We start from the raw sequence: 27,639 nt of genomic DNA, 5'->3' as shown, positions 1-27,639 counted from the left end.
CTCCCCTGTGGCTGGGGCAGCCCCAGCCCACCAACAGCTCGGTGTGTGGAGCATATGCATGGAGAATGCACTGACCATTGCAAGCCTAGATGAACCAGACACCAGCTGAGGCAGACCCAGCAAGAGAATCCTCCCTTTTTATTTGACAGCATAACATACATTTAAGTACCTACAGGACACTTGTTAGAAAAGGCTGTTGATCAGCGCAAGCAAAGCTGCCCTCTAGGTAACGGAGAGGGGCACCTGGGCACAGCCTGACTGCTAGGGATGGACTGCCAGGGATGGATCAAGGGATGGGTGAGCAAGTGGGCATCTGCTCAGTGCCCACCACTGGCACAGCCTCCTGGGACCGGTCGAGCCAGCTCCGAGGATCTGTGCTTTTCCTGCAGCTTCCTGGCCTGGAGCAGGACACAGTGGGAACACTAGCACCCATGGAAAGGGCTTATTCTCCTGCCAGCCCTGCTCGGCCTGGGCCGCTTGTCACAGCCTTTGGAATTCATCTTAGGCCTTCTCCAGAGGGGAGGGCAGTGCTGGCAGTTCAGGCAGCAGTTGGGGGCTCAGGAGTTTCCATCAGGGAAAAGGGGTTTGGGGCCTTTTTCTCGTTTTGCTGGGACTGAAGGTCTTGGGAGCAGAATCCAACTCTCCCTACCCACTGTTGGGCACAACAGGGCATCCAAGAGCTACTCAATGTAATTCTAAATGCCTAAGGTTTGGTCATCCATCTAAGCTCCCTGCTCTGGGCTGACAGGTGATATGCCAGGGAAAGCAAAGGCACATGCCTTGCAATGAGGGCTGCAGGGGCCTGGGAGAGCAGTTCCCTGCTGCAGGGATTCCAGCGGAGCCCTTTGCTCAGAGTGCCCGTGCCAGCTATATCCAGCCCTTCCTGAACATGCTGGCACACTCCCCCTCTTCTAGTGGAGACAGGTGTTACCCTTCCAGGCAGCAACAAGAAGAGAAAGTAATGCTGTGAAGCTGGAAGCAGTCTGGGAAGGTGAAGGCAGTGGAATGAAAGAGCAAGGGGAAGGCAGCAGAGACCCTAGCTAAGCACCCCCCTGCCTTACCAGCATCATCCTACACTGATGCACAGCACCCCAGGCAGCGCCTGCCTCTCCCTGCAGTTGGAGAAGTGGAGGCACTAGGGGCAGTGAGCTGGCCACACTGACATGCGAGTCAGCACAGCACTTGGCCCTGACAGGTCCCAGCCCAGAGCTCAGGACATGGGCGCTCACATCCTGCATGTGGCAGGAAAGAGGCCGCCTGCGAGCTGGGAGGAGGAGACCTGCGGGGCCAGGTGCTGACAGCAGAAAGTGGAGGCCACAGTTGCAATAAATACAGCCAAGCATGAGGGGGTTTCCCTGACACTTTGGAAAGGACAGGCTACAGGTCTCTGTGGGGATCTCAGCAGGCGATGGCCACTGACACGTAACAGGGAAAAGACTTTCTGCTGTTTCCTTGCCTGATTCTGTATGGGGAGGTCAAGGGGTGGCAGGAAGGATCGTGTCAGCTGGGGCATGGAAGCATCTCCTGGGGCAGCTGCTTGGCTCAGCGGGCAGTAGGAGCTCCTCTCTGATGGGACAGAAGCTTCAGGCCCCTCCGCTGCTGTGTCTTGCCTGCCGTCTGCTGGGTGACTCAGAAACCCCTGGACTCCAAGCCGGCATACACTTCCCGCTGTCCCTTCCTGATGGGCTGCAGAAACAGAACAGATGTTGGTTGATCATGAGCATTACGGAAGTGCCCAGTAGCCATGAGGATATGCAGTTTGCACACAGGGGTGCACAGCTCTGGGGCAGGGCATCAACCTCCCCTGACAGGGAAGATGCCTGGCCTCGGCATGGGGCAGGCCCTGCTGCCCGTAACCCCTTCCCTGCCCCAGGGTGAGCAGGGCACTTCAAAAGGGACAAATGCTATTACCTCGTAGTCTGGGTTTGGAATGGGTGGGGGGCGCTGCATCTTCTGGCCTGAAACACAGAACACATGGAGCAGTAATGACCTACAGCCCTTTCCCAGTGCTTTAAAAGCTGACTTCACCCCCCAGCCCGCAGGGGCTTCACCATCAGGGCAATGGGGATGCAGGATGGCCAAGGATTCTGGGCGCCCACCTGAGCTTTGAGCTTGTCATTTAGAGAAGTCTCTCGGCTTTTAAGCCCACCTGATTTTTCCGTATGAGTTGTGGTCTTTGAATGGCCGTGCCTGGCAACACTCGTACTAGCTGAGCCGGCAGCAGCATGGCCCCATGGCTCTCAGGCCGAGCTAGTGCCGTGGCTGCCTCCCCCTGCAGCCCAGACTCGCTGCTGCTGCACGACAGCCTGTGAAATGGTTTCCTGTGGCGGCGTTGGCATCAACACAAAATGGCAGGTGCACCCTCCCCACACCAAAGGCAGAGGAGGAGCAGCCTGAGACTGGCTAGAGCACAAGCTGCCCAGGGGCTGGGCCCAGCCCAGCAAGATCCCCTTGTGACTGCCTTTGTGCTCAGTCTCCTCTTTTCAGCCTGTCTGCCCTGGTCTCCGAGGGACTGGATGCCACCAAAGCTGCCCTCACCTCGTGGCCGTCCTCCTGCGCCTGCTCCAGCCCCAGCCCCGGCTCTCCCCTTCTGGCTCTTGCTGCAGTAGTAGACCAGGATCAGCACCCCGAAGGTGATGAGGAGATCCGCAATGATGATGAAGGCCACAATCAGGACGTCCAGCTCGTTGCAGTTCTCGCACACTGCAGGGGAAGGGATGGGTCAGGGGCATGGAGACTGGCAAGCTGCCCTCAGAGCCGAGGGAGAATGGTGGTGGGCGGGGAGGCAGGAGACAGCCACGAGTCTCAGCCCGGAGGCAGGAGCCACGTGCTCCTGCTCACGCTATGAAGACCTTGCTCACCTGCTTCACATTAATGGAAATGGTGCCCTTCCTTCATGAGGGGATGAGAGGGGAGGGCAGGCCAAGAAGCTGGGGGAAGGCAGAGACGGTTCTACCCTCCCCATGCCTCAGTGCAGCCAGCACCAACAGGGTGAGGGAGCTGAGGGGGTCAGGACTGAACAGTCTCCTGATCTCTGCAGAGTCCTTGCACCAGGATGCAAGCCCTCCCTGACACCTCTTCCTTTTTCTCCCCAGGTTCTCAGCCTTTTCTGTTCACACCAGGGAGAAGGCAGGGATTCCAGGGACAGTCGGGCAGAGCAGCTTCCAGGCAGCCTGCCTTGCTTTGGGGCTGCAAGCTGCTTTGTGAGACAGGAGAACAGGGCCAGTTTCCAAGTGGGACCACAGCAGCCTCCAGGGCCAGTGTCTTTCACTGAAATCCTTAACGCTCCCTGCCCTCTGAAGCTCAGGGAATGCCTCACCTCAGTGTGGGACAGCGCTCTCACCACTGGTGTGAGGATGCAGGTAGGGCAAAGCAAGCTCTGTGGCAGAGCAGGGTGGAGAAGCTGAGCTGGGAGCACTGGAACAAACAGCCCCTCTTCCAACCAGGAGCCTGTGGAGCCCTCACGTCCACGCTCAGCAGCGCGGCCTCGGGGGCCCATGCTAGAGTCGGCCCCACGCCCCTCAAGTCAGGCCCAGCTCCTCAGGATAGGCAGGAAATCCCCATGGCCGAGCCCAGGAAAAGGCTCCCAAAGGCCCCGGTGCCCGCTTCCAGTGGGAGGGGCATTCTCCTTCACTCACCCTTGGCTTTCAGGTATAGCGGTATCGACGTGTCCGTGCCTGCTGCACAGGTGTATGTGCCATCATCTTTACTACCCTGGTAGTTTGATATCTCCAACTGATTATCTCTGCTAACTGGGCCTTGGAGATTTGTGTTATCCTTCTTCCATGTTATAGGATCAGACCGGTCAATGTTGCAGGTGAGAATCACTGTGGTGTAAGAGATCACCACGTCGATCTCCATGGCTGTGGGAAACAAGAACAACATTAGCAGAGAGGCCTTCTGGTCTGGAGGAAGAATGTGAGCATGCAACTATTGATTCTATGGATAAGTGCACCAGGAACAAAGGGAAAATGAGGCACCAACTGCATAGCCCCTGGCCTCAGTGGCACTCTTCAAATGCAAGCTATTTGGGGAGGGACTGCTTCCTTTTGCATGTATATGCTGAGGTAGCCCAATGGTTACTTGAGTGTGGCCTTGGATGCTACCATAGTATTCATTTTAAATAGCAACTGCTATTAATAATGGCACTTCCACTGGCTCCAAGCTCAGGGAGAAGCACCTCTTGTGGATCTAGAGTTTTAGACTGTGAGATGTTCTCTGTGATGTGTCCTCTGCGGACACATGCACACACAAGGCTGTTCAGCACCTGATAAGCAGATGCACATTGCTTCTAAGGGTTCTAGGTCAGGCCCAGCCTCCCACTTGCCGGCTCCCTCTCGCCAAGCAGCTAGAAACAGCAGGGTCAATCTTAGTTTTACAACATTACTCTAGGACTGAATAGTTAAAAGCATTGCTGGTAAAATCAACTTACAGTTCTGTGCTGTGGTGCCACCTGTAAAAGAACACAACAAAACCATTAGTAAATCTATGCGCTGCACCCTGGAGATCCTGCCTACATGCAGGGAGTCCTTGCAGGGCTCCTCTGCTCAAAAATGTCCTTTCTGTTGTGTTTAGCAACCTGCTTCCAGGGAGAAAATGCACAACAGGAACCCACAGGAATAATCTAGTACCTGCTCAGGTGTCTGCCACATAAGCACGTGACCCTGGTGCTGTAAACACATACCATCCCCCCCAGCCTTGCAAACAGGATGGCAGCGGAGGCCAGAAAAGGTGGCAGAAGCAAGAAACACATTTCGGTGCCAGAGGAGCCATTCTGAAGGTGGGGCAGTGGCTCAAACCACCCTACTGCAGGTATCTGTGCTGCCCTCCAATCTCAGATTTTATAATAAAACTGCTGGTTACTCTCAGCCTTCTCTTTCCCATATTGTCACTCGGGTTCTACCCTGATCACCTTCTCCCACAAATCAGTGTCAAAATCCCACCATGGAACGTTTTATTCCTCTATGCACTGTCTGATCTCTGCAAGCTACCAATCCTATGTAGATGCCACTGGAAATTACTACTGACAATTGATTTTTGCTGATTTTTCAAGTCAGTGGAAACAGTAACAGTTAACTGATGCAGAATATTTCCAGTCCTTTAAATAATCATTCTGTTGGAATGCTTCTCCTTGGGTCTGGTCTTGACTAGGAAGACATTTGCAGTCAGCATATTTGTACTCTACTGCTGTTGTTGGATCCATCCAAAATCTCTAACAAGATAAGAGATTAGACAGACAATGGTATTTAGAACTGAACTTGTTTCTCTTTGGGTGCCATTTTCACAGCGTGATGACCAATGCAAGCTGGAGAAGTGAAATGGCGGCGTTCTGAGTCCACTTTACATAGAAATGCTTTGGCAGGTGTAAACGCACCAACATGCCTGTTGCGCTGTGCTGAGCAGAGACCAATTGTGGAGAGCCAGCGGTTTCACCCTGTTGGGAGGGGTTTGTTCTCTGCAGGTCTAGGGCCATAGTGTTAAAAATAACATGGCTGAACTCTGCAAAATAGTTTCTGTGCATCATTCAGGTTGGGAAATGTGCAACTGTGTCAAAATCCCTGGAGCTGCAATACCAGGGTGGCTAGACTGAGCTTGCCAGGTGGTTAGAGGGATGCCGGCCAGCAGAGACAGGCAAAAATAAATGCAAAAACGGCCTGTTTAAGTGTTCAGTTCTTTCTGTGTCTCTTCACAGGCAGGATTCAATTTACTGAGGGAGCAACTCTCTTGGAGGCCACAGACAAGAAACCCCAGGGGCTAGAGGAGAAGGCGATCAGCTGATTTGTTTTCTTCAGAGGAATTTTTTTAGAGAAATAAAATATATGCAGGTGCTCTAGCAAAAATCAGTTGCAGCCTACCGAAGCCCAATTTCCTTTAATGCTCTGAAAGCAGAGCGAGAGGTGGTTCCCATGTTTGGGTGGGGTGGCTGCAGAATTCATTTCCATAACTGATTTAGCAGTAGTATCTACACCTGCTCTGCCTTTCCTCCGACTCTCTCCCTTTGTGCTTTACAAACACCAGCTGCTCATCTTGACATTAAAGAGAAGCCACTCTTCCTGCCTTCCCATGGTGAATCTGAGCTACAGAGGAAGAGTGACTTGCCCAAGAGCACACAGGGGTTTAATGACAGAGCCAAGAACAGGAGGCAGGAGTCCTGGCTCCCCTGAACTGTGCTACTGCCCCGGGTTGCCTTGCCCGTACCTTTGCTCACCTCTGCAGACTCTTGTCGAAGACTCCAGTGAATTTTGAATAAGCAGAAACAATCTTCTCAACCACTGATCTTATTTTAAAGACTGAAGTAAGGCGCTGCTGATCCTTCTCTTTCAACTAACTGACTGCCCCATCTCGCCTGAGCCAGAAGCAACCTTTTTTCTACCATAAGCCATTGTACACATCTGTCAGGAGCCCTGTGGGGACCTGCCCTGCCTGCACTGCACACGCATGTACTCCCTTTGGCTGAGCCCATGAGGATCACCTTTGCACTCTGCCAGCTGTACTCACCCACACAGAGCAGGACCCCCAGTGCAGGCAGGAAAAGCCCCAACTTCATCCTTGCATTCCCTGTTCTCCCCATGCTCTCGCCTGTCGCGTCCAATCAGACTGGCATTGCCGGGGTCTGTTCTGAAGAAAGAAAGGGCGTCGTTTATGAGAAACAGGTCCAGAAGCGTTTCTCAGAACTGATTATGACAGTCGCTGAGGCAGCGCAGGGAGGACTTACCGTTTCCAGCGCACTGCGCGAGCAGCTTGGGGAGACTGAGAACGTAAAACAAGCCTGCGCCAGGAAGTGCGGAGGCTCGAAGCGTCTGCACATCTGAACGTCACCGAAAGCAAGAGGCAGCCATCTGCCCCTCACTCCATCCTCACGACTGCTCCAGGACAGGGAGCAGGGGCAGAGGGGGCCGCAGCTGACTTGCTGACCAAACTTTCCACAAAAACATCCACAGAACCGGATGAGTTAGTAGTTTTCAAGTTCAGCGTGTTACAATCAAGTTAGCAAAGTGATGACAACAAATGCAATGACTGAAAATACCGCAAGAGCCGGGACCAGCCGCACAGAGACATCTTGTACAACCAGCCGGAGCTCCATAGCAAGGTCCTTGGGGTGAGGCTGCCTCCTACTAAAGAGGCGGGAAGCCTAGGACCTACCCGAACAGGGCCATACCTTGAGTCAGGCCCCTTGATGCTGCTGTAACACAGGTCAGCAATAGCCATGATGGTCGTACGAAGGTCTGAAGTTCACGTGCTGCAGGGATGAGTGGGGTAGAAAATCTGAAAGAGGTAGAGAGAAAACTCTAAGCAGTGGTGAGCTGGCCGACAAGTTTACAACCGAGAATAGCAATAGGACTGAATTAAACAAACCAGGAGTTGACTCGCTCACTGGGTCTGGGCTTCAATGCTGGTGTTACACAATGGGAAGCTCCCTGCTACCAGGACTGCCAGCATGAGCATGTTTCAGGGCACTGCTCCCTCAGGAGCCACCTGGCAGATACTAGCCTGCTTCTCACGGGACCCCATGGGCCCATGGACGAGTAGACCAGCTTCATTCACCCAGATGTCTGCCTCTCTGCTTTCTCCCACGATGCTCCCTATGGGGTGACATCCTTCCCCACCCTTTCACTTTGCACAAACTCCCACTGACAGTGCCAGGGAAGAGGAGGAACCTGAAAGCAGCTTGCACACCCATTTGAAAATTCATGTATACATCTGTCCCCACAGCCAGATGTGTGGCGCCTGCTTTTCAGCAGGGACTGGGCCCTTTTCTCCGACTGGGAAGCACCCACCCAACCCCTGATGGTCATGGCCAGAAATAAGTGAAAAAGTAAGTAGATAGATAGCAACATGCCAACGTTGCCCAGGGAAAGGGCAGTGTGTCCCGAGCCATTCCAGGCTCTGGTTCACCCACTTTCCACTTGATACCATGTGCACAGGAGTACATCTTGTCCACGGCAGCAGACAGCTCAGCACAAGCTGTTACTCTGGGCTCTAGTGGAGAAGTAGCAAATAACTAGGAAGCAGCTATGTGGTCCCTGCCCTTGCAGTCACCTCTGCTCGTGCCAGCCCCGTGCCCCTGCAATCAGGTCCAGGACAAACATGGGAACCTCAGTGACTCTGCTCCAGACCCAGTAGAGGCAGGGACTACATGCTGGCACTTCCCAAAGCATGTGCCATGGACCCAGTGGTGATGAAAGGATTGCTAATGGGCAAGCTTGAAGGTAGGGGAAACTCTGCATGCACATGACAGCATTTACACGTGTTAGGAACCTGAATTTGCCATAAAATGGGTCTTCCCAATTCTGTGCCTCACATGTATGCACCCGCTAAGCTGCAAGTGGCAGGGTACGTGGGGAGGGCAAGGATGCTCAGACAAACCCTTCCCTTGCTATGACTGCCAGGGGCCCTGGCTTATATGAATCTGTCTGGCAACCCTGCGCTCTACAGAAGTCAAGTGGTCTGTGGGAGCCACGTGAGCAAAGCTGGGCTGTGGGGCTGCCATTCTGGGGAGGAGGAGGGTTTCTCTCCTACTGCGGGGTGAGGGCACTGCCTCTAGTGCCCTGGAGGAGGGGAAGGTGGGAGGAGCCCGCTGACACCTTTCATACACGGAAATCAAAGGGACACGCTGGGTTTTAGGATTAGCACAGAAGTGGCGTGATGCCGCTAGAGGGGGCCGTTCCCCACGCAGCAGCACTCTGGCCTTTTGCTACTGGCCTGCGCAGCAGGCACGTTTGCACACGGGAGAGAGGCCATTCCTAGGCTTGTTCCCCGATCGGGGCCATTGCTGCAGCTCCTGCAAGGAGACAGGCTGGGGCTGGGGTGATCACTGCCTGGCAGTGACGTGGCCCTGCGAAGTTGTTAGGCCTACATTTGCAGAAGCAGGTGCTGATTCTGGACGCTCAGTGTGTGACCCCAGGACCTGGCTGCCAGAGGCACTGGGTGCCTGCACTCATTTCAGAGGGCTCAGCACCTGTGACAGTCAAATAGGATCTCACACCAGCAGTGACTTGTACAGATAGGCAGTGCTACATGAGTGCCGAGGGTTAAGGAATGACCAGCTCAATGGGACTCTGGCCCAGAGGGGAAGTGGCTTTCCCAGGAGACGGAAGAGAACCCCAGAGACATTGATTGAATTCCCCGATTTAACCACAAAACCCTACTTCCATCTGAACTGTAATGACAGCATCCAGCGTGCTGGAAATCCCAGAGCCAGAGCTGTATGGCTGGGTGCCAGCCAGCAGACAAGGACCTCTGCACTCTGCAGGAAACAGTGGTCAATGCCAGGGCTTCTGCACTTCTTTTTGTCATGCAAGAATGGAAGATTTAAACACCTATCAATGGGGGCAGCTCTGGGAACAGATGCTCAAATGGGCAGAGGGTGTGGTACTCAACTGCCTTTGTCCAATCCTTATCTGAAGGCTCTTCACCTTTTGGGGTTTGAAATTCACTCTCTAAACCAGGCAAGCTTTTTTGAGTAGATGTGATATCTTTTATAAACCAATCATTTTCACCTGGGTCCTCAGGGACTCTTATCTCTGGGACATCATGGAGGCCTGAAGCCTGGAGACCTGCCCAGACCTGCTCCCGTATCTCCTGGCTGCAGTGTAAATGATTTCTCAGATGTGACGGTCGGAGGCAGGGGGCAGAGCTGTGAAGACTCTGGGTTCTGCTCCCAGCCCTGGGAGCTGTCTGAGCAGAGGCTGGAAGCCAGGAGCTACCTTCTTTGCATGGACACTTTCGATCCCACTGGGCAGTTTTCATAAACTGAGAAGACTTTCTCCTTAGGGCCTTTGACCAAAATGTCCTTTCCTTTCTGCCACCAGCTCCTTCTCAGCTGTCACACACTGCTTAAGCCATGGCTGCACTCTTAGTGTGCAGTTTTTAGGAGGTCTTTGGAGTATGAGGTGTACAGAAAGGTAAGCTGCTGGTCCTGGGTAAGGTTCACTGAGTTCTCTTCGTCTGGGAGCGCCTAGAATGAATGACACTTTAGGACAGCGTTTCTCAAGCCATGAGTCATGACCCAAAAGTGGGTAGCAAGAATAGATGAAAAGGTCGCGAACAAACTTTAAAAATGCATTCTTCTTGGAAGGAGAAAAGGGTGGGAAACTGTGGCTTGTCCCTTGCAGGATGTCAGAGTTCCAGCTTGCAAGGGACTGCTTGTGGCCCCCGTGCCCCACACACTGGAGGGCTGGGGGCAGCGTGTTGGGAGTGAGGGGCACAGGGCCAAGACTGGGCATTGATGTTTCCAAATGGGTCCTGGTACAGAAAAGGTCGAGAACCACTGCTCTAGGGGACACAGGTGCAAAAGCATCAATTCCCAGGGGAGCGCAGACCATAGGAGCCATTTTCAGGAGGGATGAAACAGCAGAGAACAGCCCATTGTGGTGCTGCCCACGCCCTGATCCATCCCCTCCCCGCGCACAACAGATGAGGCAAGGCCGAACACTCTGCAATCAGGATGGATCTGCTTCCGCAGAATCAGGAAACGCGCACCCCTGTGGGACTGGGCCAGCCTCCCCCACCTGGAAAGGGAGCCACGGGGCAAAACAGAAGACAATTGCCAAACTGCTGCAAGTTCAGGCCTGAACCCAAACCACACTGAGCAGCCAGGCCAGAGCGGTCCACAGCGCTAGAGATTTGCATACTGTGGGATTCTGCAGAACTAACAAGAGTGACGGCTTCTTGACGGCACATCCCCATCCCATCAGCTCTTCACAGACTATGTGGGGAAGGAGTCGCCCTACCTGCCGGGGTGGGCCCTGGGCCATGGCAGCTGCATGTGTTCAGCTTCCCCGGCTGCTCCCAGGCCCGTGGCCAATGGAGTCCGTCTGCAGGAATTAACAAGAACTCAGTCACGTGCACACGGAGCCCGGCCTTTCCTTCTCCCTGCCACAAGTTTCCATGCTCCAGGAGGGACTGCAGACACGGACTAAATGTCCTGCTCTCGGACAACACTGTCTGCGCTCCTGCAAGCCCCTGAGGGGAGAGGGAAGGGGGCTGTGGTGGCTCCCAGGTGCAGCGGTGAAGTGAGAGCCTCTCCAGAGGCAGGGAGAGGAAGGGCTCCACGGGCCCACTCCTTATGCCACCAGAGAGGGGGCACCAAGGAGCAGCAGGAAACTTGTTCCTCCCTGGCCTGATGGTGAGGGGAGCCCTCTTCACCCCACAGTCTCAAAGCCCTTTGCAAATAGCGCACAAATCGCCACAACTTTATAAAGGCCCACCCAAGCCAAACAGCCCAGCTGGCATGGGGGAGGCACAGCAGTGCCCACAGCGCAGGCTTCACATACAGCCACCTTTAACTCCCCAGCACGAGTGACCAGGGTACCTACTTGCAGATGGGTCAGCTGGGGTCAGCCTCTGGGATGTGCCCAGAGCAGGGCATGGGTTCAGGTCTCTGGAGCTGTAGCAAAGCGCCGGATGCCACCACATCCCAGCAATAGCAGGAGTAGGCTGGCGCCACCTCTCCTTCCACAGAAAGAAACTGGAGCACATGCGGGGAGCGACTTGCTCAGACCTTGCTCTTAGCTGTGGTACAGGGGACAGAACACGAGTTCCGACACCCCGTCCCCTGCTCTGACCATTAACGCGCGTTCCGTAGCACAGCGAAGCCGGGGGACAGCAACAGCTTCCTCTTCTGTTGGCCGGCTGGCTTCTTTCCTTCCCCACTTCCTCTCATTCTTGTTCCATTCCAGTCTCTTCAAGGCCCTTCAATAACCCTGCTGCTTCTTCCAAGCTTTGGAGTTTATTGTAAAATCATCATTCTTTTCTCTACTGGGATCTTTTGAGATTACCTTCCCTGGTAATTCTCTAGAAACCAAGCCCTTTTTAATCAGCCACCTCCGTTTACTCAGCTCACTTTTGCCTAGAGCACTCCAGCCCAATCTGTCCCAGCTGCTGACTCCGAAGTCTCTGCAGACGGTGCTCTTGTTCAGCCATAAACCATCTTCAGCACCATTTCTAACAGTGGTCCATCCATTTTATGCAGAAGTTTAAAACAAGGATTGTGGCAGCAAACACATTCCCCCCCTCCCTCCTTGCAAAAAAAACAATGCCTGACAATAAACGTGCAACTTTTAAAAGTAAGAGAATGGGAGAAATAGTTCTGAAGAGCAATTAAAGGAAACTCTGGTGATATGAAGCAAGGAGGGGATAGGAGAGGGGCAAAGCACACAGTGGAAATAGCCATGTATGGTGTTTTTTACAGCCAGTACCAGGACTGTGAACCTGTCGGCCAGCTGTGTGCACCATCCGGCCACAGACTGCTGACTAGGCATGCTGTGCTGGGGCTTCTCCTTGCTTCCAGATTGCATTAAAAGAAGCCGATGACACGTTGCTCATTTCCTAGGCAGCTGCCATAGGGAGGGGTGCGACAGCAAATGGGAGAGGAGATGTACTCTCTGAACCTGTAGCCTCTCTCCTGGCAAAACCTGTGAGCTCCTACCCCAGGCTCTCTTCATCAAACTGCAGTCTCCTCGCTCTGTTCGTGTGCTTTCATTGTCTCCATGCCTAAACGGAGGGTAAGAGCACTGGAGAGCGGGCAGCTGCCGGGTACGGTCCTCAGGCTGCCTCTGGCAGCATACTATATCCCAGCGAGAGGCCCCGTCAGCGAGCAGGGAGTTCAGCTCCACGGCCCTCCAGACTGCAATTGGCCCCAGTGCGGTGACTACCAGGAAGGTGTGTGTGTTGGGGGAGGGCAGTTTGTGCAACTGAGGTCTCTGTCCTGTGATAACTGTGCCCTAGGAACCAGGGAGGTAGGAACTTAAGGACCTGCTACAGCCATAAGGTGCAGCCACTTCTACGGACAGCCAGAAGTGACTTCCGTCCCTCTACCCCAAACCCTCTTATCTTATTAATGCAGACACTTCCCCTCGCTACTTGTGAGGGGAACCTGGTGCCGCTGAGTTCCTTATTCCTCTAGGCTGTTTGTTGCGCTGCACAAGGGATGCTAGAGCACCCTCTCTGATTACACCCATTTTACAGAGGGATGTGTTCACATCTGCTCCTGCCGCTCTTACTGCAGGCACTTGTTTCAGCAAGAGCTTTTTTCTCCCCTTGTCTCCCGGCCAAGGCTGAGTGAGAAGTCAGGAGGAGGCCTGTATTGCTGCCATAAGGACCATTCTTTGCAGACCCTTTGAAAAACAATCAGTGCTCCCTTCAGCTGTGTTTGTAAACACCCTGGGGCAGATTTTCCAGCCTCTCAATGCAAGGATGGCTCCAGGTGGAAGGTGGAGTAAGCTGGCAAGGGGAAAGGAGAGCTCAAACTCCCTTTGCAATCTGCCTGGGCTGTGGGAGGGAGGCGAGCTCGCTGGCCCCACCTTTCATTCCAGCGCAAGGGTACGGGAGCACTCCTGCTCCGTGACTCAGGCTGGAGCAAGTGCTCCCAAGCCTGGCAGGGTGAGGCAAGTGGAGGAACAGTCCCAGGAAGGGGAGACTTCTGGGAGATCACTCCTCACCCAGTCCTCTGGGGGGGGGAGCCACTGGGCACTGGGGGAGTCTCTGCAGCATGGACTTGCCCTCCTCAGCCCCTGGCCCCAGCTGGGTGGGGGCTCTGCTCCTCCTTGGGCCACAGATCCTAGGTAAGGAAGTCTTTAAATATTTTTCTCTTTGGCCTCAGTTGCCCCTTGGACTTTACCCTCCTGCTCTTTAAGTCTCCTTCCTCCTGAAGACAGTGACTTTGTAGAAATCTCAGGCATTTCTGTGAAAGCCAGAACGTGGTTGCAATTTTTTTGGTCTGATTTTGCCGAGAGCTACGGGGCGATTGTGTTTCTTGGACAAACAGGTTTAGGTGTGTTCAGGGGAGGGCGGCGAACACTGAGTGCATTCTGAGCTCCAGTTACCACCATTTCCTCCCCTCCGGCCCTGCTCCAGCCAGGCGCTCTTTGGACTTTACTTTAGAGACTCTTTCACCATCTTTGTCACATTAAAAATGGAGAGATTAGCAAAGAGTCGGGGCTGGTTTCAGATCTCCAACACTAGCATACATCTAGAACAAAGACACCGGCCTCAGTGGAACTGATGAGGACTTACACTGGTTCAACTGGGATCTGAATCTGAGCAGAGACCCCCAATGTTTTCTATTGCTTCTCTCACCCTTTTCCAACTCAGACACCTTTTTCTTGGACTCTGTTGTGAAAAAAATACCCTTAGCTTTGCTCTTTTTAGAGCCTATGGTGATATGGGGGATTTCATTTTCAATTGGAAATCAAGACTTTTTATGGGAAATCTTATATTAGCCAAAAAGATTCTCAAATGCACAAGTTTGACATTTTGAAATATTTCAGTACTGCCTCTCGTGAGCATGTGCTACTTTTAAGAAGGTAAAACCCATATTTCCCAGCTATTTTTGTGAAAATGAGAGTGAAATGTAAAAACTGCTTATTTCCAGGTTTTAGGGTTTTAGGTTATTTTGGGAGTATTTTATGGCAACCCCCTCCTCCCTCCCCAGTAACCCCATACACTTCAGTGTTCTGTACCAAAGGAAACTAAACACCAGCCAATTATTTGGACAGAAAGCTTTAAAAGTGCAGACCCCTTTCCTTTTGAATCAAACTATGTTCTTCAGCCCCAAAGGGATTATTTCGCAGTAAAGGGCTTGCTTTGAAGTAGCTGGGACAGGGGTGAATTTGGGTTTAAAATGGGTGGCATCTTCACGGGAGTCTAATAGGTGACCAGCTGGAAGTTATTCAAGATTTGTTCATTTAGGGAAGGCAGAAGCAGTTGCTGTGTGAAGCCGAGTTAAGGAATCGGTTAGGTGGTATGAACTTGTGTGATGTCTCCCACCCTTCATCCTGGGAGTATGAATGTACATCTCCTCCCCAAGCTGCTCCCCACATCCAAGTATCGTCTCAGGCGGCCCACTTGAGATGGATCGTCTCTTCCTTCCCAGGTTAGAAGTCCTTGCCCCATCCCCATTCAAGCGGCATGTCTTCCACGATGCCTGGAGTTCTGCAGGGAAACCTCTGTAGTGTAGGTTGTGCCTCAGCTCTGTGCTCCACAACTGCATCGCTGTCTGGGGCAGCGAGCTGTACATGGGGGAGAGCTGCCAAGGCGCCAGGGCCATGCCTCTGTGGGTAAGACGGGTGAGTATTTCAGCAGCGTGCATGCCCCTGGAATGCTCCCAGCACCGCTGGACAGATACATGTTAGCCCTTATCTTGGATTTAGCAAAGGACCCAACTGAAAAGCACTTGTTTTGCCTGCGTGGGCAGGGCTTAAGGGACTGATACTACTCTCACAATGGTACACATTGGGCTCAAGGTCACTAAGTGGCTGCATGAAATCAAGGAATGTAGGAGCAGAATGAGGGCCCCAAAGCCAAGAGCTTTGGACTAGAGATGCTTCCCGGCTTCTGTGGGCCCTGCTTCTTCCTGCCCCCCTCCCACTTCTTGTCTCCGGCCACTCTTCATTAGTAGCCTACCCTAGTGTTTACTTGTTTCATAAACTCAGCGGGGGTGGGTTTTTTGTTTCTTGCTTTTTAACTGCGGATGTTTGGCAAACAAAGATGTGACGGTGGGGACTTCCTGTATGAGCTGCTGGCACTACCCCAAACCACCACCTAGCAGCCAGCCCATAATTGGGCAGCGGGAGCAGCCTAGGCCATGCATGGGACATCTTGCTGTGTGGAGCAGTTTTCATCCTCAAGTGTATTAAAAACTCTACCTGATAACACAGTGTGTAAAGAAGAGACTTCACCCACCCTATCTGCAGTGGGAGAGGGCAGTTGCTTAACACCCCTCAGCAGCATGAGCCACAGGGACAGGAAGACGGGAACTGCAGAAGCGGAAAGGAGTCGCCTACCTGGAACAGGGCCAGGACACGGAGGTTTCCAGGTATTCCAAAAGCCACGCGGGACCGGCCCTGCCTACCGGTGACAGGTTTCTTTCACAGCACAAAGGCGGCACTTCCAGCGGCACAGCAGCTTCTGGGGCCAAACCTTTCTATATTGGTTCAGAGAGAAGGCAGCCTCCTGCCCAGTAGCCATCAGTATTCCCACAGCTCCTACTGGGAGCTTCTCCACACCAGGCCCCACTGAAACCAGCAGCCAGACCCAAACCTGCCCGACTTACGAAACTTCAGCTGCAGCAGGCCAGCTATCTGCCATCCCCAGAGACCTGCTGCACAGCCTGTTCCATTAAAGTCCTTGTGCCCCATCCCACGCAGGAGTTGCACTGTGGGAAGGAGGAAGGAGAAAGTAACAAATCCTGGAAGAGTCCAGTCAGCACAAAACTGACTCACTGCATGAAAGGGAGGCTTGGGGATCATCTGTGCCTTCAGACTCCTTCAGGTGGGATTCAGCCCCAAAAGACAATCCACAGCTGAGGCACTGCTACACTACACAAAAGCACAGCACCGGGCTGCAAGAAGATGCAGTGTGCGCACAGGAAAAACTTTGGCCTTGGGTTACTGTTTCCAATGCATTCAAGGATGATTTGCAGACCCATTTAAACTAAATCAGCGAAGGCCTCAACTCAGCAAAAGGCACTTGAGACCATAACACAAGACCCCGATCGAGCTTTCCTCCCACCGAGAAGTGGCCCCCACTGCCGCTAACACTAAAGTTCCCAAGGACACAGCAAACACCCACCCAAAATCACCTCTGTGCAGCGCTCATGTGTCAGCTGAGTGTGTATGAGAAGTGCTTTGGGATCCTCAAGGTTCTACACACGCAAGACTCTTATCACCAGTATTTAAGAGTGTGCTTTTAGGATTCTCAGTTTACACATTAACAGCAGTTGATATGGCAGGCTCCAGCCAGGGCTCGTTGTGTCGAAGGAAAGGCTAGGAACTTGCTTCCAGACTAGAGCTTTTCTTTACTGTATCCCCTTGTTATTTTCCCTACAGCACTGTGGCCTGCAGCAGCTGTGGAAGTCCACACTTCCAGGGAGGAGGAAGCTCTGAATGGGACTAACATACGCTTAAAATGCACCTTTTCCACCTTTAGCCCCATCGGCCCACGACTGACGGTGACCTGGAACTTCCGGCCTGAGGAAAAAGGCTCAGATGAGTCCGTAAGTAGAAATCTTACTCTCCAGCATGTTACAGCATTACTCACGCAGACCTTGCCCAAGGCACAGCACTTAAGCAATAGGAGTGTAACAATCGAAGGTGTGAACATGGGTGAGGACAGCAGACAAGCAGTCACGTAGGACTGTGGTGGTGTGGCTTTTGTCTTTACTGATTCAACTAACTCCTCTTTTCATGGGGAGCTTTGGCCTCTGGCCCTGGCTATTTTGGCTGTTAAACCTGGTTAGACCCATTTTTAAATAGTTCAGGCCAAATCCAATTTAAAACACTTGAGACCCCAGTGGAATTGCACCTACTTACACAAAAGCTGAATATGGTCCTGTCTGCACTGCACCAGCAGCACTAATTTGCAGGGAAAATGCATCATTAAGGGCCCCATTAAAAATGACACAGGGTTCAACAGGCTACCATAAATTCAACTTGGGCCAGGCTGTCTCTCTCCATGCCACTGTGCCCCATGAAGGATCCATTTTAGGATTAGAGCAGCCTTTGAGCTCTGCTGGGAGAGGCTGATTCAGCACAGCTCCCTCCTGCCTGGCCCAGGCCCTCCTCCAAGCCTCAACAACTGGGACGGAAGCTGCATATGTTTTCAGAGGTGAAAACACATGAGAAAAGGAACCAGGAGTGAGGATGCAGGAGATATGCTGCCAGGATCAAGGGAGCCATGTTTAAGGGGGGCCTGTGACTTTATTCCCATCCCACCGTGCTCACGTGCATGGCTGCTTCCCACTGGTGCTGCCAGGTTCTGTGCCAGTGATAGCTGGCATACACCCTAAAGTGTACCTAGGACAGGGCCTATAGTAATTAGACAGAATAGCGTTGTACGAGGGCAGCTGGGTCCTAAGTGGAGTCCGCGAGCTGAAGTGGGGGCAGCACGATCCTACAGTCCTGCTTGTTTTAGGAATGTCTAGAGCTCTAGAGCATTGGCAGAATGGTCCTGAGCACAAGTTTATTAACAGGCAGCTGCCTCATCCAGGTTGGGGAAGGGTACAGTACCACATGGGGACAGTAACACATCCTCTTCCTGACAAACTAGGTGTTCTTTTACCAAGGCCAGCCCTATCTGCTTACTGGGCGGTTTAAAGACCGTGTTACTTGGGATGGGAACATTCATAAGAACGATGCATCCATTGTCATCTGGAACCTGAAGCCGACCGACAATGGGACTTTCACGTGTCAGGTGATGAACCCACCAGACGTCAGCGGCACGATTGGTGAAATCCGGCTCAGCGTTGTGCAGAGTGGTACGTGGCACTGTCACAACTAGTAGGGAATTAACCAGTGCGGGAATGGTAAAACTGCCCACCCTGACGGTCAAAACACAAGAAGGGAGGAAGGTGATAGAGGGGGTATGGGAGGAAAATAAACAAATGCACTGTGTTTGTGGATCTGAAGGACTGAGCTCAGGAGTCCCTGGCTCCCAGCCGTGTGCCCAGCCCCAAATTTTGCCCCCCCTCTTTCATTCACTTGTTTCTCTTCTGTGCAGTGCGTTTCTCAGAAATCCACTACCTGGCAGTGGCTATCGGGTCTGCCTGTGCCCTGATGATCATTCTGGTGATCGTTGTAGTTGTCTGTCGACACTACCGGAGGAAACGGCAAGAGAAGAGCACCGAGATGGTGGAGACAGAGCTGTAAGGACAGGGTCTTCTGAGAAGCCTTCTTAATATGCATCTTCATGGGAGTCTGGAGCCAGTAGCTGCACACCACAGCAAAGCATCTGCAGCACAGAGTCCTCCAAAACAAGTGGGCATATTTGGCCCCTTGTTGCCATCCCCAGGAGAGGGTTCACAGCTGGAATGAGCCCTTGAGTCATAACTCTGCTCCTACTCGTGGCGGAGCAGTCAGGAAAAGCCAGCTGTGTGGGGGAAGCTTGCTTTGCCCGTTCGGGGGGGGCGGGTAAAGGAGAGGTGGACCACTGTCTACCAGGGCTGGTGTGGCAGATATGTCCTGTGCAATTAGGATAAACTCTTGTCTGTTCATCACACCAAAGGACACAGCAAATATGATTACTATCTGGCCACATGTAGCTAGATTTAAGTAGCATCTTTTACATGAGGGCAAGGCCAAGTTTTATAGCTCTTGCCAGCTGAACAAGTACAGGCTTAAAGACAGGTTCAGTACCATCGGGCCATTATTGCCACAAAATGTGCTGCCTGCCAAGATGCTCTGTCATTTGGAGAAATAGCAGCTGGGTAATGTGCTATGGCTTGGTGAGCACAACAAAGGCAGAAAGAAAGAGACAGAAGATGTTCTGGGGAACGAAATTAAAAGACTTGATCCCAAGGAGCTTTTTTTAGAAAGATATGAATGACAGAATAGGACAGGGATTGGGAGACCACGTCTGACCAACTGTGATCGAGCTGCCTGGTAACCAGCAGCCTTCAGCTGCCCTGCCTAAACGGATTCAATGCCACCTGCAATCTGCAGTCTGTCTAAACAGATGCAGTGCCACCTCACGCTAGCCATGCACATAAAGGGCTTACAGGACAACATCGTGTAACACACAGCATTAGTGTTAACTGCACACCGCCTGTGCAGGACTGGCTGGACAGGCACCTAGAGAAGTGGCTTGAATAACTTTGGACCGCCGGATCCAAAGAGATCAGCAATGTTCTTGACCATTCGGTGCGACTCACCCATACATTTTTCACTGCATCCGTTGTGTTACTTCCACCCTCTTGTGCCTTCTGCTCTGACACTACCTAGTCCAACTGGCTTGGATAAAATGCTGGGCAGCCAAGTTTGGCAGAGGATGAGTGGGTCAGAGAACATTAAGCGGGGGTGGTATGTCAAACACAGGGCTGCCTCTGGGGTGGGGTCACAGCCAATGGAAGTTAGATATTTTCCCTTCTTTCATAAGCCAGACACCCAGGGCCCTCTGTGCAAAGCACGGTGCACCTTCTATATAACATGCTTATTATCTCCTTGTTTACCTCTTCTGACTCAGGAACCTGGGACCACGATATCTGACGGTTGTTTGTACCTTCTTTTTTATTAACAGTCCAGAAAAGGAAAAACTGAAGAGTACAGAAGAGATGGTAGCTGTTCCATTAGAAGCTAAAGACTAAAGAGTCCTTACTAAATGGTACACATAGTGAAGGTAACCAAACCCTGACTAGTCTGGATCAGCACTTGGGCAGGCCTGAGAGGGGGTTTTACATGGCTTTTTCACAGCTTGAGTAAAGTAAGTGAGTAGGTCTCAGACCCATCCCATGTTACAGGTCCTGGCACCCACAGTACAGAAACTGCCATGACCACAATCACATGTAGCACGTTTCCAGCCAACAGCCTTGCCAGACAGAACAAGGGCTGAATGGCCCAGGGAGGCAGAATTCACTTTCAACCCTATGACTGGTTTCTCCCATCAGGGTTGAGGCTCATTAAGAGGCAAGCCTAAACTGCTACTAACCAGAATGCAGCTCTTGTGAACAAAGGAGAACTGAATTTATCTCCTTTAACCAGCTCTAGTTGGTTTTTTGATTCACTTTGCCCTCCTTATTTTAAGGCCGCTATATAAAAGTCTTAACCTGTTGCTATTCTCTGCCGATATGTTTAGACATTATTTCTATTTTCTGGCAACGCTAGTTCTCTCCACTATCTCCAGTCTCAAGACTATGACGTAGTAACACGCGGTTTTTATCTTTAAATTTCTTCCAATTTCTTCTGCAGGTACTTCTGAAGAAGATGGCTAATACTTCCACATTCAGAAGTTAGATCAAAGCTGAATTATACATTTCTGATGCTGCAAGTGTGGTACCGCTGCTCGCCTTGAAACTCTTGCCAGGAAAAAATGGTTGCACTAGTATAAAGTATAAGGTCATATTCCCTTTCATTGAGGCAAAGCAGGAGGAACTCATCCCATCAGAAATGAAGTTGTCTTTGCTCTTCAACCCAGCTGAAGCCATTTGGAGAAAAGCTATGCAGAATTTCATTTGATTCACTCCTGTGAAGAAAAAGAATCTAGAAGATACAGAAGAAATCCAAGGACAGCTGATTGAACAGAGGTTTGCAAAGTCCTCATCTTGGCATGCAGATGCATCTTTCATATTTCTGAAGATGCATCTTTCATATTTTAATTTTGTTTACACCATCTCACTCCAACCGTAGACAGGAGAAGGGAGAATCCTTTGTTGTTACAAATTCACTTGGTACACTCTTGTTCCTCAAGAATCAAAATAATAAGTAATTTGGTCTGCATCATATTCCCCTCCATTGGAAAACCCTGCTAAATGCCACCAAAGAAAAAAAAGACATCTAGACAGACCAGTCAGAGGGGCAGCTTCTTGCAATAATGGAGTTTGGAGCCCAAGCTTACTTTAAGTGGAGCGTTACAGTTTTGGACAACATGCTGTTTCTTCAGCAGTGATGATTTTTAGCAGTAGATGCATTTTTCAGTTTGACGTATGACTTGCACTGTAAGTGACTTAGCACGTTTGAAGTTGGTAGACTGGGAATGCTGCCTGTTGCCAAGTACACTTTGGGCAGGTGCTATGGCAGCTTCTTTCCATTCCTGTTCTTCTGACACGTGTAAATCCTGCTCTCTGTTCTGCTCTGCTATTCCAGCCCAGATTCCTCCACTCACTTCTCTTAACTCACCTGAATCCGCCTTGCGTAACACCTTTTGCTGCTGGTCACGAGGCTTACAGATTCCTTTCCAAATGCCACAACTTTGCCTGCAACAGTCTCCGCTGCTCCGGAGACTCCTCAGCAAACGCTACGCGTGGTGCCTAATCACAGTCAAGCTTTATTTGCTATCGAAATTCAGTAGCTGGTGGCACGGTATCAAGCACAGAAGTAGTCAGTAGAAGCTCTGACACCTCTCAATATTATATGCAGCTTTCCAGATACGCACAGTGGCTCAAAGGGGAATGAAAGTTAGTTTGTCTTGACGCTATTTACTGCTGTAGGTTAGTCATGTATTTTCCAAATTTGGCGTGCTCACTGCAGACTGCGGTGGAAATAAACGAACAAAACCAAAAACCAGCAAAACTTCAAAGCTGTCGCTGTATTTAACCAGCGTTAAATCAAGTATCCGTCTGTTTGTTTAAAGAATGCTTTATTTTATGACCCTACCTGTAAAATGTGGACACATTATCACAGCTTGCATGTTTTCTTTTCCTATCTTGGGTGCCATATATAACTGCGTCTTGTGGACAGAGTCAGCGGCCACAGGCACAGAACGACTGCGACGTACCCGCCGCGGCCCCGCCGCAAGCGAGCCGCGCTCTCGGCTCGCAACCACCGCCCGTCTCATGCGGACGGCAGCGCGACGAGCGCACGCACGCACGCACGCCGGCCCCAGCGCCGCCGGCTTGGCAGCTAGGACGAGTGGGGCCGAGCAGGAACAACCCAACACACGAGGTTAAAACACACCATGAACCACGGAGAGGATATGAAATGGGGGGTGGAGAGACTATTGGGGTTTCTCGAGGTCAAGGCCAAGCAGAAGGAAAACGGGCACGATGCTGGTGTTTTGGGTCATTATTAATAGCTTCCTTTTGCTGGATACCAAACCAGGGCTCTCTCCCCGCGCTGTCCAACGGGGTCCAGCGCCCGCCCGCCCGCCCGCGGGGTCTGACACGGGGTACGGACCAACATCCCGCCGCCGCCGCCGCCCCCAGCGGTGACACCTGCCCGCTTCACTGAAACCAGCCCCCGAGCAATTCTCCGGGAACGGACTTATGCGTTACCCCCGCCCCCCCACAGCATCGCGGCCGCGAGGTCCCCGCGCCCCGCCCCGCCCCGCCCCGGGCCAGCCGGCGTCCAGCCCCGAGTCCGCCCCGCGCCTCGGGACGCGCCCGGCTTGGGGCCAGCTCACCCGGGCGCCGCGCCGCGCCGCGCCGCGCCCCGTCTGGAAGCGCCGCCGCCCACAACGACACGGCTCCGGCCCGGCCTTGCCGCCCAGACCAGGCACCCCGTCGCGACCGGGCAGCGCTGGGCCGCATCCCGAGCCAGGCCCCGTCGCCATGGCGACGCGCGGCGCCCCCGGCCCCGCCCCTTCCGGCCTCACCTGTGCGGCGCCGCCATGGCTGCGGGCGCGATGCGGACGCGGAGTCTGCGGCGGGGCCTCCCCGCGCTGGGGGTGCTGCTGCTGCACGGTGAGTGCGGGGCAAGGGGGGCGGCACTTCCGCTTCCGGGGGCGGGGCTGTGGCAGGTGCCCTCACCTGCGCCCCCCCCCAGGTGTGTGCAGCGTGGCGCCCATGGACATCCGAGCCAGCCCCGCCGTGCGTGCCTTCCTGGGCGAGGACGTGGTGCTGAGCTGCACCTTCCGCTCCTCCGCGCCCCTCACCGAGAAGCTGACGGTGGACTGGACGTACCGGCCCCGGGAGGGCGGTGGCCTCGAGACGGTAAGTGCCCGCGGGCGCCGGAGCTGCCAGCGCTGCGCGCAGACGGGGGCGCGCGCAGACCCGCTGGACGCCAGCGCCGCCAGGGACTCGCTGCGAGACGCCGGCGCCGCTCTGCACCCCGCGCGCGCACAGAACAGTGCCACCGATGCGGTGGGCTGGACCCCCGCCAGGCACGGCCCCCGGCCACGGGCGCGGGGGCGACGGCAGCGTGCGCGCCGTGGCAGGCGCTGACGGCGACAGACGGCCCTTACAGATTGACGGGCCTGACCCGTGATTGTTGAGAGTGTTATGAAATCCTGGCACTGCTGCCTGCCTGTCGAGTCCTGCTGTAAAGCTGCCATTCAAGATAAACACGCAACGAAACCCACGTTCTTTGTGGGTGAGACAGGCTGCCCGCTGCTCGTAGCCGGGAGGCCGCGGCGGGCGCGTGCTGTGCCCAGGGCAGGAATGGGGCGGGGCCCTGGTGACACTTGCGTGACACCTGGAAGGACTGCGAGTGTCTTGGGAAGACGTCAGCTGGTCACGCGAAGGTGCTCGTGTGGTTCCCCGCGACCGGAGTAGCTGCGCGTCTCAGTCTTTTGCTCTCCAGTGTCTCTGCAAGGCCGGGAGGGAGTCGGGCTCCTGCCCGACATGGGAGTGACGAGTCAAAGGAACTTGCTCGCAGCTGTACAGCGCGTTGGTTGTGGATCGGGGGCTTTAGTCCTGGTCTCCCCGGTTCCAAGGTAGCATCCTAGTTGCTAGGACCCTCTTCTGCCGTAGATGCTCGTTGGCCAGAAGGCTGCTGAAAGCACAGGGCCCTGGGGGCCGGCGTGCAAAGGGGATGTGGAAGGTGGTGATACTCGCCTCCGTCCCTTAGCAAAAAGGAAAACCAAAAAAACAACCCATGGAAAGCTGGTGCTACGCTGCCTGGTGTGGGCCTGTGAGCCCAGCTCGGTCTTCTACTCAAGGGATGTGATAATTCCTGCTTTTCCTCCTCAGATTTTTCATTATCAGTCTGTTGCCTACCCGACTGAAATAGGGACATTCAAAGGCAGGATTTCCTGGGTCGGGGACGTTGCCAAGGGCGATGCTTCCATCGCCATCCAAAACCCAGTTCTGAGTGACAATGGGACGTTCTCCTGCGCTGTGAAGAACCCTCCGGACGTGCACCACAACATTCCCTGGACGGTGCTGACCGTCACGGAGAGGGGTAAGACTCCAGGCCCCGGTGACTGGCACCCATCGGCCTGTACCTGGGAGTCTGTAAGTTCCAGTCCCAAAAGCTTGCAGGGTTAGGACCCAGTAATGTGAACCGCTGATCGCTGTTGTCTTAAGGATAACTTCAGGCTCCGCAAACATTAACGAAGCTCTGACGTGAGCTGTTAGCTGCCTAGGGCAGGGGCATCCTCTTTCCTGCACGAGAGCCATGTCCCTGGCCCTGAAGAGAGGGTACACCCACAGGTTTGACCTGACCCCCCAGTTTCACTGCTTTTCATTCAGTTGGGCACTGAAAGCCTCAGATCTGCTTCTGAACTGAGTTCCCTGCAGGACCATTGCAAGCTCTGGGCATTTTGTTACAAGGGCCAGCTGGCTGTATAGGGATTATTGCTTCCTTAGAGAGCAAGCAAAGTCGCATTCACCTCTTGTATGTGCTCTGCTTTCCTTCTCTCTTGCAGGCCTGTCTTTCCAGCTGACATCAGCAATGTTGCTGTCCATCCTAGTGTTCGTTCCCTCGGTCATTGTGGTGATTCTGCTGCTAGTGAGGATGGGAAGGAAGTTTGGGTTGCTAAAGAATAGAAAAAAATCAGGCTATAAGAAATCCTCCATTGAAGTGTCTGATGAGTAAGTTCTGCCTGTACCCTACAACCTATAGTTTCTCTCTGGCTTACAATCGTAGGTGTGCATTTTGCTGGTCTCCCCTGTTTTATAACCCACAGGGTCCAAGGTTCAACCAATGAGACTTTGTGGGTGGGTAGTAAGAGTCTCTGCTAAGGCCAGGTAGGAATGGAGCAAAGTGAAATGCATGGGATTCCTCTCTGGCTGTGGTTGTGATGAAGATACGGCTCTAAGCTGTTACCAGGGACTGCCTATTCCAGTGCAACACCCAACAGTTTGACCTGCAGCACTGATGAGCCAACATTACATTCACAGAATTTTTTACATACAGTATTTTAACTAATGGCTGTTGAAACTTTCTGACCAAACAGTAATTTTGTGTAGGAGATCAAGTGGTAAAAAGACATGACAAACTAGTCAAGTGCCAGGCTTTGAAATGAGGAGCCAGATGCATTGGTTTTCCCACTTGCTAGCCCAAGCTTCATTCCTGAAATGGTGTTTACAATGATGTAGTCAAAGGTGCGGAGGGAGAGCCCATGTGTTGGATCTGGTAGAAGCAGAGTCTCCTGGCTGCCTGCGAATGTGAATATAGACTTGCTGACTTGCTGTTATGCTCTTTCTGCAGGCCTGAACATAGCGAGAGAGATGGCTGCATGAGAAGGCTGGGGATATGGTGTCTGCAGTGTGTGGTAAGTGAACATACCATTTTTCCAAGTGCTTTTCTGTAGGGAGAGCAGTAGCGCGAGCCAAGGGTAGAACCTGTGGACTCTGGGATGATGCTCTTCAGTGCACTCCATATCAGGGCTTTGTTGGGTAGAAACCGCAGAAAATACTGTGTTCCTGGGAGATGAAGATCCAGAACTCCAGAGCAGTGTTGTCCACGCATGGGCCACAGTGATCTCCTCATCCTGGGTGCAGTTCAGCCAGGGTTTGGCAGCACAGAAACAGGGATGTTTAAATCCACCTAATGTTCTTGCACAGGTTGTAGCCTGCAGAGCTGGGGGCAGCATGGTCCCCTCCAGCCCAGAGATTCCCTTGTTTTCGTGGTTCTGCTCATTGTCTTGAAATCATGTTCACTTACTACCCCATCACCAAACTGTAAGTCTTGCAGTGGCTCTGTTATGGTACCCTCAGCACTGAGGGGCCAGGAAAGCAGTCTTGCTGGTAGTGGGGTGACTCTGTAGAGGAACAGGTGGGAGGCTACTGGACCAGGAACTGAGCAAGGGCAGGTCAGAGGTAGAAGCAGGGCTAGCATGCCTCCTCTGGCCCTGCAGTAAAGGCCAGGCTGAGTTATGTAATCCTGTTGGCTTTGAGTGTTTCACTGGCTGTTTGTGCTTGTCTTTCTGTCCCAGAATGCTTCTCCCCGAAAGTATTTCCTTGTCTGATTTGTGCTGCTGCTAACGCATCAGAGAGGATCTGAGATTGCAAAACCAGCTAGTCCAAGGAAGCTGTTTGGACTTGGTTCCTGAATTGGGATGAGGGCTCGAGGGAGATGTGTGCGTGCGAGCAAGCCACAGCCAGGGGGCTGGTGTTGAGGGGAAGTGGAAAACGAAAGCAGCAGACCTGTGGTTGGCAGAAGGGATCTGAAAGCATTCTGCTGTCAGGACTGAAGCTAAAGAGCAGATTTAAAGTGCCGTGTAGCTTTGTGCAAACCTGGTAACATGCGCCCTAAGCACGCGTGCTTTCCTCTTGCCCATCTGGCATGGTGCTTCCCAGGGCTTATGTAGGGCTCCTGCAGGGAGGAAATAGTTTCTCTGGGTCAGATCTCTAGGAACTTGAACTGCCTATTGAGGATGGGAGAAGTGCTTGCTGCTTCTTCACTTCACCTTCTCGCAGTACCAAGAGCTCGACTCCTTGTTGTCTGCAGCTGGGTCCTTTAGCATGTTGGTCAGTCATTAGCCCTGAGGCTTTTGCAGGGATGTTGGCTTTCACCAGCATCTTACTGGAAACACCTAATCTCTTGTCTGAATCTGCCCAACCAGAATTTCTGTTGAAGTCGTATTTTTGTTTTGTGTCTAATCTCCCTTTGTGTTCTGTTCAGGACTCTGATGATGAAGACCCATACTGAATGACCAAAGCCAGGTGAAAGGAGAAATTGCAGCATTGGAAAGTTCTATCCAGAAAATCCCAAAGATCCCTGGAGACCCAGTGCAGGATGAAGCCACCTGCCTCTCTTATCCTGAAGAATTGGGAGAATGATGCTGAGATAGAAGAATCAATTTTTATTGAATGATAGAAATTACGATTTTAAAATATTTTTTTATTGCAAAAGTGAGCATGTTGTATATTAAAACCAGCCCACTTCCTTTATCTGAGGCAGATAAACCTGAAATGTAACTCTTGACCTAGAAACTGCAGTACCTGCAGCAAAGCTAGTTGTTTGCTGCTAGCAGTTAGACAACTCAAATCTAGGTGGTTTTGCACTTACTCACCCTCCCCTATGATGCTTCTGTTTCCAGTGGTGC

The 27,639-nt window shown here is 52.7% G+C and overlaps 3 protein-coding genes across 7 annotated transcripts; 2 read left to right on the top strand and 1 right to left on the bottom strand.

The window, feature by feature from the left end:
- Positions 1-123: 123 nt before the first annotated feature.
- Positions 124-23,113, bottom strand: LOC102572715 (T-cell surface glycoprotein CD3 epsilon chain). 5 transcript variants are annotated; one of them, XM_059719832.1, is made up of 9 exons: positions 23,023-23,113; positions 7,160-7,266; positions 6,716-6,919; positions 6,499-6,618; positions 4,433-4,453; positions 3,639-3,863; positions 2,539-2,703; positions 1,912-1,958; positions 124-1,686 (listed from the first exon to the last, which is right to left on the bottom strand). In XM_059719832.1, exons 4-9 carry the CDS (start codon positions 6,569-6,571, stop codon positions 1,630-1,632), a joined length of 588 nt encoding a protein of 195 aa, XP_059575815.1. In that variant the 5' UTR covers positions 6,572-6,618; positions 6,716-6,919; positions 7,160-7,266; positions 23,023-23,113; the 3' UTR covers positions 124-1,629. The 5 variants fall into 5 exon arrangements, with proteins under 5 accessions (XP_059575815.1, XP_014462428.2, XP_059575814.1 ...); XM_014606942.3 differs by lacking the exon at positions 6,716-6,919; XM_059719831.1 differs by lacking the exon at positions 23,023-23,113 and adding an exon at positions 22,831-22,946 and having other exon boundaries at positions 6,716-7,266.
- Positions 13,369-22,106, top strand: MPZL2 (myelin protein zero like 2). The gene is made up of 6 exons (XM_006266847.4): positions 13,369-13,565; positions 16,830-16,996; positions 18,049-18,256; positions 18,499-18,643; positions 20,014-20,112; positions 20,682-22,106. The coding sequence occupies exons 1-5, from the start codon at positions 13,493-13,495 to the stop codon at positions 20,078-20,080; spliced, it is 660 nt and encodes a 219-aa protein (XP_006266909.1). The 5' UTR covers positions 13,369-13,492; the 3' UTR covers positions 20,081-20,112; positions 20,682-22,106.
- On the top strand, positions 23,030-27,484 carry MPZL3 (myelin protein zero like 3). Its single transcript, XM_014606946.3, has 6 exons — positions 23,030-23,110; positions 23,193-23,359; positions 24,338-24,548; positions 25,015-25,180; positions 25,800-25,863; positions 27,216-27,484. The coding sequence occupies exons 1-6, from the start codon at positions 23,038-23,040 to the stop codon at positions 27,240-27,242; spliced, it is 708 nt and encodes a 235-aa protein (XP_014462432.3). The 5' UTR covers positions 23,030-23,037; the 3' UTR covers positions 27,243-27,484.
- Positions 27,485-27,639: the final 155 nt, after the last annotated feature.

This window comes from Alligator mississippiensis, chromosome 16 (genome assembly GCF_030867095.1).
Source record: "Alligator mississippiensis isolate rAllMis1 chromosome 16, rAllMis1, whole genome shotgun sequence".
Lineage (NCBI taxonomy): Eukaryota > Metazoa > Chordata > Crocodylia > Alligatoridae > Alligator > Alligator mississippiensis.
This window is presented reverse-complemented; position numbering and strand designations above follow the sequence as displayed.

Excerpts from the sequence above, each read along its gene's own strand:
- LOC102572715 (XM_059719832.1), bottom strand. The coding sequence starts at position 6,571 with ATGGGGAGAACAGGGAATGCAAGGATGAAGTTGGGGCTTTTCCTGCCT. Across the intron at positions 2,704-3,638 it reads GCTATACCTGAAAGCCAAGG|TGTGCGAGAACTGCAACGAG; the intron begins GTGAGTGAAGGA and ends CTTCCCCTGCAG. Across the intron at positions 1,959-2,538 it reads CGCAGGAGGACGGCCACGAG|GCCAGAAGATGCAGCGCCCC; the intron begins GTGAGGGCAGCT and ends TCTGTGTTTCAG.
- MPZL3 (XM_014606946.3), top strand. The coding sequence starts at position 23,038 with ATGGCTGCGGGCGCGATGCGGACGCGGAGTCTGCGGCGGGGCCTCCCC. Across the intron at positions 23,111-23,192 it reads GGGGGTGCTGCTGCTGCACG|GTGTGTGCAGCGTGGCGCCC; the intron begins GTGAGTGCGGGG and ends GCCCCCCCCCAG. Across the intron at positions 24,549-25,014 it reads GCTGACCGTCACGGAGAGGG|GCCTGTCTTTCCAGCTGACA; the intron begins GTAAGACTCCAG and ends TCTCTCTTGCAG.
- MPZL2 (XM_006266847.4), top strand. The coding sequence starts at position 13,493 with ATGGACTTGCCCTCCTCAGCCCCTGGCCCCAGCTGGGTGGGGGCTCTG. Across the intron at positions 13,566-16,829 it reads CCTTGGGCCACAGATCCTAG|CACTGTGGCCTGCAGCAGCT; the intron begins GTAAGGAAGTCT and ends TTTTCCCTACAG. Across the intron at positions 16,997-18,048 it reads AAAAAGGCTCAGATGAGTCC|GTGTTCTTTTACCAAGGCCA; the intron begins GTAAGTAGAAAT and ends CTGACAAACTAG.